The following is a 12,523-nucleotide window of genomic DNA, read 5'->3' as shown; positions in this document are numbered from 1 at the left end:
ATAGACACTCTGTTCTTGTGTAATTTTTTTTCACCTACCACTGTTTACACCTACACTAATTCACATGGTTTTGTCCTTTTCAATCTACTACTAGGCCCGTGTCAAGAAGTTGAATAGCCTCGACACTGTTAAAGTTAATCTTTAACTAAAACATTTCTGCCTTTGATTACTCAAAACATATACTACAATAACCCATAAATGCCATCACAGTATAAAAATATACGTGTTGAATTCGAAAAGAGCCCCATCGAGCTTTGTATGAGTAAAGAAGCCGCGAAAGTGCTACGCGCTACGACTGTCAACTACGTATCAAACAGTGTTCTCATTTGAACAGTATAATTAAAAGTTAGATTGGATAATAGGAAAGCATATAGCCTCGAAATAGTATTTGTATGCAACTTTTAAAATATAAAAGTAGCAATTTTTTATTTTATACAATCAAAGGATTGGCCCAAATTATCTATATACTTACCTATAATTTTGCTATTTTCATGACAGTTTGTTTATCCCTTTACCGAGGAAGTCTGTCGTCTGACGGAAGGCAATAAAGTCAGTGAAAGCGTTCTGTACTGTCTCTCGGGTATTGAATTTTTTTTTCCACTATAAGATTGTGTAGCAAGCTCAGCCGTAGATAGATAGAGTTGCATCCATTGTGCTATCGTCTTTAATTCGTCGTAGGCGACAATACGTAGTTACCGGCCGACCGCGGGGCTCGAAATTTCCAAATTAAAAACGGTAGAACCAATAATGCACCGTGTTTATAAGCAATCAGTGTTAGTACGTCTCCGTCTCCTAATTCATAGATAATAAAATCTGTAAATGCTGAGTATAAAAACGAATTACAAAGGTAATGAATGAGCTATAAGAAGGAAGAAATACTGAGAGAGAAATAGAGAGTAATTGAAAAAGATTATGTTATGGTCGGTTAAAGAGATTATTTATTTATTGTATATATAATTTTAAAAAATAAGTTTAGAATAGTGTAGTGGAAACATAAACTGAAGACTGGTTTTTCTGTCCACCAAGAGATCAAATTACTTCATTATTTATAATCTATTACAAATAAAAAGTTAAAAACAGTAACAAGTAAAAGTAGTTTTAAAAATAATTGATTCTAACCACAATGTTACTCACACCACCCCTAATGACAACGTATGTATAAGTAATACGTAACATCGATTGAAATGGAGCGAGAAATGTTATTCTGTGCTTTCAGTGCTTGATTATCATATCGTTATTATAGAACTCACTTATAAAATTCACTTTAAATCATAGAGTAACTAACCAATGGAAAGAGGTCGTAATAAGGGCTGAGTAAAGCATATCTAATCAAAATTCAGTTCGTACGTCAGTATGTCTATAGCTTCCGCACTTCGCACTGTGCCACCGAGTGACCTACTCAAGACGTATTAGCACCGATTGACACTATTAGATTATATATTACAGATTAAGTACGAATTAAAATTGTCATATTGGATTGTTTATTTTATCAAAACATATACATTGAATTATAAGTATTAAGAACGTACACGATATTTGAGCGTTATAAGTAGGTATTTCTGAGGATAGACTACAGTTTAACCCCAAAAATACTATAAAAGCGAGTTTGATATTGTTGTCGGATTCCCATTTTACAACTATAACCTAGATAAGGCACGTTGAAAATACCTCGTACCCGACCCCTACATAGACCCTCCCAGAGTCCCTCCCGGATCCCTAAGCGAGAATGCTTAATGCATTTTCCTAAATAAGAAAAAAAATATAAACTTATAAAAAAACTGCGTATCAATGAAAAATTAAGTGTTTGAACATGGAATCTGAAATATAAATTTAATATAAGTACTTAAGTATAACGTGTAGAATTCTCTTGTTCTAACTACTATACAAATAACATGCAAAACATGCTTCAATATTACGTATACAGTACTAACTATTTATTTGTAAAAAAATAAACGTTGAAAACTGTATTGTCATGTTTATTTAGTTGGAAAGTAATTATCACATTAGTAAGGACGAAATATTATATAACTATTTACCGCTTACTAATTTTGACGGTTGTTTAAAAGCAACTGGGATATATTGTTTCCGGATCTGGGTGTAACTACTAAATTATAAGGTTTATAATTAGCTGAACCATTAATGACACAAGTAGTTCAAAACGGAAGTTCGAGGTAAGTAGTGTTTTCACATGGCCGCGTGCAAATGCAAATGGTGGACAGACGACGAATACAAAATGGCCGACATCCCTTATTGCGTAATGGAGGTTGGGTAAGATTCACAGCTTTTCACTTTCCAAGAACCTAAGATAGCATCATGATAGTCGTTGTTGACTTTTTTAAACTTTAACTTTTGCATAACTACTTATGTAACGTGCGTGTATGTACTACGTTTTGACTGTTGCCTAAACGCAGATGTGACTAGGATCTTAAGACAAATATTGCATAATAATGCATATGCGATAAAAGCGTTTTTAACAATCAAATTTAAAAACATAGACCGTTAAAATCAGCTGAAATGAAATGAACATTTTATATTGTTTTAATCTTAATAGCTAGAGAGTTTATTACTAAGTATCGTTCCATGGAAAAACATTTCGGATTTTTGTTGGACGTCAACCTGGCTTTAAACCTACAATTGTTATTTCGAAAATCAACACGCATCATGCATTCAACAACGTTAGTAAATCATACTAACTATATATTTTCTTTAAAATATTAAGTTGTTGCTAGTTTAATACTTATCAGTTTTTTTTAATCTATTAATGCCTGTTTTCTGTTTCATATATTTTGTTTATCAATGTAATTACGGCTTTATATATCGTCTAAGTGCTTTCTTTTATAATATTATTATTACTACCAATATCTATAAATAAATAAATAAAATACATAAATTGAAACTTTGAAATATTTTTTAATAACTGCTTCAGATAATATAGGTATGTAAAGCACACTCTACTTCAGATTCAAGCGGCGCGCGCTTAAAGTTATATAAACTTAGCAACACTGTTGACTTACGTACCAACATTTTTATATTACAAAATCGGAAGAATTTGATTAATTGGTATGTAAAGTCGGATGCCGCCTGGTGAGAGTTCCGAACGACTGCATATTAAACCATTGTTGATTTATTGACTGACAATAAGGCAACACCGTACTCAGATTCGTTAATTCAATATATAATGAAATATTTAAAAAACGGCACAAATCAATTAAACAAATCGTGATCTTTTAGCATCTGATTGGATAATTTAATTTAATCTTTTCTAATTTATATAATGAGTCTGAATACGCCTGTAATACCTATATGAAGTAAAAAAAACTTAATTTTGCATCGTCTTATAAACAAATCCACAACTAAGGACGATCTGATATGTTTATACAAAAATTATGGAATTTAATTTCCATAATTCTAGTTTCTTTGTTAAAATCATCATCATCGTAAGGCTAAATTAGTCTGGCTAGTGTGCTCAGCAAAGCGACACCGTACTCCACTACTGTGTTTTTTTCATGCCACCAGATCGTGAGTTCAGTAAGGACCTTGGGGTTCTATCGTCCGCCATTCTGTGGACATGTCCCAACCACTTACCTCTACACCTTGTCTCTTCTCTGTCTCTTGTCACCTCTCTATTAGCTTGTATTATAAAACACACAGATTTTTAATTGTATTTATTTTGCAACCTAGACTTATTCTCCCATGAGGCCATAGGGTAGACACATATTTCTATATAATCAATCGAAAGTAATAAAACTATAAAATAAAATCCTTATAATCGAATCCTTGATCGAAGGACCTTGATTAACTAGTCGGAGGACAGGGTTCTATTTTTTCTCAATTGTCTTTCTGACGTATTCTACGTAGAGAAAAAATAGAAGTTAATTTAAGTACTCTTTCTACAACGACCTTTAAATTTTGACGGTTTCGAGTTAGTACAATATCAAAATTGTGTTTTCCATAACATAACGGCCCAGGGTAGCTATAGTATGTATTAGTTAAAAAGTTTCCATACCATATTCATCCGTTATTTAAAATTCGAAAACAACATTTTAATTCCAACCATTCTGAAACACACACAAAGTTTCATCAAAATCGGTCCAGCCAGCAATTACGCATAAAAGACTTATTACTTCTTAGATAGTATTAGAATTTGTAAATTTTTACAAAATTATCCTTATTCGTATAGAATCGTCGCCTACATCATATGCGTACCTAGCTTTGATACTGTGACGGATCAAGTTCTTTAAGTAATGTTTGGCCTATCCATACAGTACATACAATGTGTAATTACATTCCTAAGTAGATCCTAGGCTAATAATTGATTTATTAATATCATATTTTTGCCAAATATGCCGTCACTCTCACCGTGAGGACTTTCTTAAATGAAATTAAATACTTTGCCAAGTATGAACGCTTCGTATTCTTGACACGCTTCAGCGCCGCGTGCCTTGCTATCCAAAGGATCACATATAAAAACCAAGCCCATTGAAAAATTAAGTCACTGTTACTCCATTAACCGGCCGGGCCGAACGTTTAATTAATCTAATCTAATGACAAAGTGATAACTCGCGAAAATGAAGTGTCTGTGCCTTCTGCTGGCCTCAGCCGCCCTCGTCCACGGTTACTCGATTAGGGACAATGAAATCGAAACATCCCGTTTGCAAAATAGTGATGATGTCTTAAACAGTGTTGTGAGTGATTGTTTTCAAGCCGACTCCCCCATGTCATGCCTTAAAGTGAAAGTCCTGTCTTTCCTGGATACAAAGCTCGGTGTTACGTCGGAGTCAGCGAGAGCCCTGGACGAGAAGAACATTGATAAAGTTATCTTCGACCGTGTTGGGAGGGTACTTAACGAAAATGAGTTCAAGTTGCAACTACCGGAATTCCTATTCCAGAGCGCTGAAGTATCCTACCGCGCTGACAGGGGCCTTGATGTCGACTTCCCTCAGACTTCTGAAAACGGTGAAGGTAAATTGAGTCTTACCAACAGTTAATAGAGTAGACAATGCATCAAATTTTAATAAATTCCCATTTCAGCCCGAGGCATTCTGAAGAAGAAACTGCTTCTGCCCGTACTTCTCCTTCTGAAACTGAAGTTAAAAGCACTCATGCCAATCTTGGTGACGATCGTTGGTATCAAAGCAGTTAAGGCACTCATCCTCAGCAAGCTGGCCATCACTTTAGTCCTTGGATTCTTGGTTTACAATCTCTTGATGAAGAAAGGAGGTTAGTAGATTTACTTACTACAAACCATTTACTTTGAATTACGATTACAAGTATAACTAAAGTTGAAATATTATTCGTATTATGTAAGAATTAAATGAATACTTTTAAATGTACTTTAATACACTGTATGGTTCCAGCTATGCCTATGATGATGGCCGCACCCACAGAAGCTCCCGCCCCGCAGTACGGTCCTCCAGCTTCTCAATACGGCCCACCATCCACCTCAGCCCCAATTTCTGCCCCATCCGATACATACGGACCACAATGGGAGCCATCGTCATCTGGCCCCTACTCCAGGGTGTGGGACCCTAGCTCTCTAGCGTACAGCTCCTACTACCCTAGCGACAGCTCCTCCAACCAATCACCAAGCTACTCCAGCGTATCATCAATTTCAGCATCATCATCGTCATCTTCATCACCCACCAATTAATCTACCTCATGTAAATAACACAAATCGATACGGATAGAGTTTAGGTTTATTTATTAAAAATATTTATTATTATTTATTAAACACAATAAATTGACTGTTGGACTATTGTTCTCGCTTATTTATTTAAGAAGTATAAAAATGACTATACCCGACTTCAATATTTACTCAGAGATCCTATAGACAAATACGTCAAAATCGTGGGATCTGTGAACCAAACCGTTCAAGTAATAAAAATCGAAATCCCGTAAGGTAAATGATTTTATATAATAACGCAAAAGATTTCAACGAATTGAGAACCAGCCAACCAAATCTTTTGAATTTGGAAATAAATCCAGCCTAATTGATATAGCACTAATATCAATGCAATGATTTCTTTTATTTTATAGCCATCATGATTTGAATATAAGGTATAACAGACAAGGTATGCGAAAGTTAATATGAATGTAACCTACATACGTGCCTATAATTTAACAGTTGTTTTATATCAATATTAACGTCGTAGCACCTGACCTGTCCTTGATAATTTCTCTAGATGCTACTGGTTATTTTCAAATCCTTTAGAAAAAGTTGTCTTGCCTACAGAGAAGAGAAAATTAGGGAACATTTTTCTTTTAGAATATATTTTGGTAGTCTACAAATTTTTACCCGATTTACCTGCAATCACACACATTGGTGGACATCAACCATGCGTAGGTACAGTAACATAAAAGGCGGTTAAATGTTGTCCTGTCATAAACAAAGCTATAGAAAATAAAAATAGATTTTATCAACGTTAATAGTTATTTTAATTTTGACTTATTTAAAGAATAAAACACAGTTGAAAATGGATAAGTATTTTTATTATATATCAGAAGCAGAAGATTAGTCATATAATTGATAATAATGTGTAAAAGTGGAAAAATACGGTTACAATTGGAGGTGAGGGTTGCTATTATTGTCACAATGTTACTTTGAAGGTCAAGAGGAAAAAGGAGAAAATAGAGATGGTATCACTATCAAGAAATTTTCGCGCGCTTTTCTAACAATGGCGTCTTACAACTTATTTTTTTTTAAATGGTGGACTTAATATTTTTATTCCAGGTTTTGGAATTTTGTAGAGAAAAACATATACAAGGCGGTAAAGACTTTAGCCTGGCCGTAAAGGGAATAATAAAAGAAAATACTAACAGATAAACAATAGCACGAACTAAATTTGGTAAAAAATTATCATCAAATGAATAACTTACGAAAATTACTTGATTGTGAAAGATTAGTAAGAATTTATTTTATTACACTATAGACTAAAATATATCGTCTAATAACTAGCACCTAAATTGTATATACGTATTTTTATATAAATTTTACTTTATTATATATATATAATATCACTTATCACTAGAAACATTATGAATTTTAAACATTTTATATTGTTTTTATAATTACGATTAGGTAAGCATATGACAGACAGTGCCGGGATTCTAAGAGGTTCTACTATTTTAAAACGATAGTTTTTTTAAGGCATTGCATTTCTATGTAGTATTTTATTCCATAAACATCTTCTATGGCAGGACTTATATGTGAAGTGAAACCGCCCTCATGAACTCACGTTGCTAGATTTTTAAGCACGCAAATATATTTATTAATATGTTACCAAGATAAATATGTCTCTTTTGGATATACTGCATACATCTTGTTTGTGTATGTGTAGAAGACACAGAAATGCATTGTTTAAAACTTCTACATTTTAAATATATTTATTTTTACGCGAACTAGTGCAAAAGGTACGAACTAAATAATACGTGATGGTCAAAATGATAAAATTCCGAAAGTAAATTTCAATATATAAAAACCACAACCATGGTCCTTGTTAAGACAAAAATAATCGTATAAAAGAATTTAACAAAAACACTGATGCTTCAGTCACGGTATTACATTGGTTACTTCGATCTTGTTTCACATTTCTCAGATAAACACGATTTGTCGTAAAGAGAGAAATCCGTAGTTTATATAAGACTGATTTCTTTTTCTTTTTAATTATTTAAAGATATAAATAAAAGTTTAATTGAAATGTAAAAATTTTAAATATTAAAGTTACACAAAATCTAAGGTTTCTAAGAAATTATTTGTACTCCAAGGTCTAGTCTTTAAACTAACAATATTAATAACTCGTTAACGAACATTCAGTCAATAATAACATTATAAACTTAAAATACACCCACTATTGCCATAACTATATAATTTACTCTCGAGTTAAGTCTACTTTTAAACAAAATGTGAATAGTGATATCTACAATGGAAAGGTTAAAGCTATTATTTCACAGCCTCAAACACTAAAAGGAGTGCGTATTATATTAAAGTGTTACATTTTAGCTAACTAATGTAAATAGGAAAGAACAGCTATAATAATTTACAGGATAAGCTATGATTGGTATTTTTTAATCAGGCACATATTTCAACAATATAGATTATTGGGATTATTTTGTATGACAGTATTGTTAACTGTCAAATTGAATGGCATATTAATCCGAGTAACATATGTCAAATTTAGAATTTTGACACATGTCACTTTAATTATTATTAAGAACAAGACCTGGCTGTATGGACTAAAGTCCTTTGCCTTTCCTATTAGGGATAAATTAATATCATCACCATTTAATTATTATTCTGAAATACTAATTGTCCTTATAAGATAGCAAGTCAAAATTATTGTTTATCTTTTAGCTCTTTATGTTAAGGTTATGCCAAGAAGTTGTAAGCTATTACGCATAGAAAAGTCCTAATCTTAAATAGTAGATAAATTAAACAATGGACCAGTATAATATCACCGGATTAAACGCGTTAAAGTTCCACAGTATAACAATTATTCAACTGTTTAAAAAAAAATACCTTAACCCACATGACAGTCATTGGACGAGAGATAAATTTAACGTTTTACTCCAAAGTTAGCTATAGTGGGAGGGTGAAGTTATTGACTATTTTAAATTTCAATTATTTTAATACCTTGTGGCAGTTCGTGTATTTTCATAAAAATTATTGCTTCTTAACACTACATGGAACGTTCTGTTCGCGTCTATTGTCGTTAACTTATATCTATCGTTTATGTCAAAGGTATATTGTTTTTTAATCTGTGATAACCTTATATACTATTTACACATTAACAGGTAAACATTTATTTTAATCTCGTCGCGATAAATTTGTATTATAATATTCTCAAGAAGATATTTGTAATGTTTTAAATATTTCACACAAAAAATAAAAGACAAAAATAATAGAAAAAAATTTACTAGGCAATAAATAAAATTAACAATGGCTAGCGTATGATGACAAATTACTTCCTAATTTGTAATATTTGGTTTTCGTAACATACCATTCATAAAGTTTTCAACTACAAGGAAACAATATTTCTTGAAAAAAAAAACACATGGTAAAAAACTAACTCACATTACACAAAATAAGATGAAAACTTAAACATGCAAGAAAATAAAAATATATACACAGTTTTATACTTGTATTGATGTATCAAGATTTAACTGTTTCTTTAATACGTATATTTGTGTCAATATGGTACTTGGCAAAATAAATGCATCTCAAATGACTCACAGACCAGTTTACTGGTCGGAAAATATACAGAAGTTAGGATTTATTAAAACTGCAATTGATTTCAAAACAATCCGATGAATACACCATTAAAATTCAGTCAAAACATGATTTTAGTACGCAAATACTAATTCTAGAGATTACATATACATACTTTGTGCTTTAGTCAAAAATTTAAGAGCAATTCCTTTGTAGCACCCTTTAAAACAATTTGTCTGATAATTAATGTCATGTGGTTTGTGTTATTTCTAAGAAATATAATCCTATTTTTATTAATTAGTATTTTTATCATACCAGCAATGGTATTATTTGTACAAATATGACTTGATATTTAACTCTCCGTAACTATAATAACTATGACATACCACCTTCATTTTAAAACTGCAACCAATTTGAAATGTTGGTAATAAATCTAACAAAAATAATAGTCCATAGGTTCTTTGCTTTGGATTAAAAACTTAATTCTATGAGGATAAACAAAATATAATCTACCTATAAATTCTCTTAGCACATAAATGAAATCAAACAATTTTAATAATACAATCATACATTCCAATCTAATGTAAAGACATTTTAATAATTAGATATCTCTTAGAGTTTACTTGAAAAACTTATTTCAAATAAATTAATATTATTATAGGTTCAACGAACTTACGTACGTATAAGTAAAATCGTATACGCTATTCAAAGATACCTAAGATACCTAATTATAAAATGTCATCTGTCTTCCGAACATTCTGTACTAACTACTAAATACTCTATAAATAGTAACATTTTATTTTTAATCTATAACTTATATATTTTAATGATTTTAGTCTAGCTTTAGACTTCTTTGAAGAACACCCGAATGCATATTACTTACTCTTATTCAATGAATCTAGTTAGAATTAATAGTACTTCATTCAGTCGTATTTATTAACAATGAAACGGTATTAGTCAATTTCAACATGATTTTAGTTTCTTTTATATCTAATATATTCAGTATAGCTGTCATAATTTCTTAATAAAAATTCTGTTTATTCAGAATTTTGTTTCATATTTTCCATTATGTATTTATAACTTATACAATATCAACAATATCTAACTCAACAATTTAAAATGTATTTTTCAATGTCCACCATTTCTACTCACGTCACACTTCACTAGACTCCCTTTCTAAAACTTGTTCTTTAGGTCATGTCATATTTTCAGAACACGTTCTAGTATTTCAGCTCAAAGGTTTCAAAATCACTTGAGCACTATAATGTTCCAGAAAGTTCCCAGATTCGAAATTAGCCGCTACATGCTGGACCAGGCGTCCAGTGACACAAAGGAGGGGCTGAAGCGCGAGAGGGTGATTCCAGAGACGATGCCCGTTACGAGCATTGCGGCACCTAACATGCCCGCGGTAGCTGCGTGCTCGGGCGCTACGGTCCTGAAGAAAATGTTTAAATGTAGTGCACAAATATTTACCCCGTCTCAAGGCTCATTAGCTGGTAAACGTTCTCAAGCAGACACTCATCGTAGCGCGAACGAAGCAAAAAATCGGAGTACACGTATTGCAAATTTTTTTTACGTCAACAAAGAAAATAAATTTCTTATTCTTTAATCCTATTACACACAATGGTTCACATTACAATTTATTAAAATTTTGAAAGTGACGTGATTGTATTAATTGAATTCGAGGCATAACGTATCAATTAGAGTTAATCAGAGCAGTGTTGGCCTAATGGCTTCAGGGTGCGACTCTTATTCCTGAGTTTCGTAGGTCTATACACTTACTGTCTATGTGGGCATATAACAATTGCTCGTACGGTAAAGGCTAACATCGTGAGGAAATGTCAAATCAAAAAAGCTACGACATGTGTACGCCAGACCATCTTCTTTGAAAAAAAATGATTAATGGCATAATACAAGCTGAGGCCAATTCCCATATAGGGTTGTGCCACTGGATTATTATTGTTACCAGAGTAAATTCCTAAAGTTTAAATAGCACATATTTTGTGGTTTGTTTATGGTAAAATTTGTAACACAAACTATGAAGTACTAATATTGAATCAAATTTAAAAATTATTACTTACCCGCCAATATACATCATTCCAAGAGAACTTCCATGGCCAGAGCTCCATCCCATGACGATAGCCATAACCCAGTAGACCCAATCATTGTTAATTAACACGGGTAACGTCCGTTGTTTGCCAAGTGGCTGGTAGTTGCATAGTAGGAACAGTGGGATGAATAGGATACGCAGTGTTGTAAATACTGAGAGCCATCGAGGAGTTGGCTGCAATTAATATTAAGATTAATATAAACATTCATTGTAGATAAGTGATATATAAATTATTGTTATATAATTGAAGTCCGACAGGATTCCAGTATGTTCATTAATAAGGGGAGAGATCTGATATACAATAATAATATGCCTGTTACATAAGTAATTTTGTGACGTAAAAACAAATAGATAATAACCATCCGTGCATATTTATTAATGTTTTTAGTGTTGCTAAACTTAGGTGCACACAAGTTTATTGTAGAAACCTGCATGTGTTTTAGTAGAGCTTTGATATACCCACTGTATAAATGTGTCATTATCATTATTGTATAATGCACTGCGTTGGAAAGTGGGTCAATATTAAGACGCAAAAATAAAGTCATATACAAGACACATTTCTGTGTTTTTGAAGTTTAATTAATTAATAATTTACAAAATATTATTAAATTATTAACGTTAAATAATTATTATTAATTATTTAATATTTAAAAAAATTAAGAAAGCCAAAGAAGTATAACTTCTTACGCGCGTACATAAGTACACGCACCCTTTTTATTTACTTGTTTTAATTAAACATATTAAGATTTTTTGTTAATTTATATAATTTTAAGTAAAGGTCAAAATAATATAGCTATCAATGGTCTTAAATAATAAATGTAAACAATAATTACTTTGGGGGTGAAAGGCATAAAAGGCTAAAAATATGAGATTAGAATATGGTGTTATAAAACTTACATATTGCCAGAGACTAGCCGTGATACTCCCAATCATGGCCATAGCGTTGAACGTCAAGAAACACGTGATACGAGTGAACTGATTTCCAAAGAAATCCGTAGACATGGGTTTGATATCTGAAAAATACATAGAACATATAATAAACAAAGATAATGAGAAGAAGAAGAGTATGTTTTTTTTTAAATTAATAAGTGTAGCTAAACTTAGGTGCACACAAGTTTATTGAAGAAACCTGCGTGTGTTTTAGTAGAGCTTCGATATACCCACTGTATAAATGTGACGATAACATTTTGGTTTATGTCACTGCGTTG

At 31.9% G+C, this 12,523-nt stretch overlaps 2 protein-coding genes across 3 annotated transcripts in view; one reads left to right on the top strand and one right to left on the bottom strand.

Moving 5' to 3' along the window:
* The first annotated feature begins 4,377 nt into the window (after nt 1-4,377).
* On the top strand, nt 4,378-5,757 carry LOC125063174. Its single transcript, XM_047669444.1, has 3 exons — nt 4,378-4,962; nt 5,032-5,220; nt 5,358-5,757. The coding sequence occupies exons 1-3, from the start codon at nt 4,569-4,571 to the stop codon at nt 5,648-5,650; spliced, it is 876 nt and encodes a 291-aa protein (XP_047525400.1). The 5' UTR covers nt 4,378-4,568; the 3' UTR covers nt 5,651-5,757.
* Nucleotides 5,758-8,895: 3,138 nt separating this feature from the next.
* LOC125063173 (equilibrative nucleoside transporter 1) overlaps nt 8,896-12,523 on the bottom strand; it is a 35,693-nt gene continuing 32,065 nt past the window's right edge. For both annotated transcript variants that reach the window (XM_047669442.1, XM_047669443.1), the window contains 3 exons: nt 12,213-12,328; nt 11,287-11,489; nt 8,896-10,640 (listed from right to left, as the gene is read on the bottom strand). In XM_047669442.1, the coding sequence (XP_047525398.1) occupies nt 10,505-10,640; nt 11,287-11,489; nt 12,213-12,328 (455 nt within the window). In that variant the 3' untranslated portion in view covers nt 8,896-10,504. The remainder of the gene's footprint in view (nt 10,641-11,286; nt 11,490-12,212; nt 12,329-12,523) is intronic.

This window comes from Pieris napi, chromosome 3 (genome assembly GCF_905475465.1).
Source record: "Pieris napi chromosome 3, ilPieNapi1.2, whole genome shotgun sequence".
Classification (NCBI taxonomy): Eukaryota; Metazoa; Arthropoda; class Insecta; order Lepidoptera; family Pieridae; genus Pieris; species Pieris napi.
The sequence above is the reverse complement of the archived record's forward strand: the minus strand, read 5'-3'. Positions and strand labels throughout refer to the sequence as shown.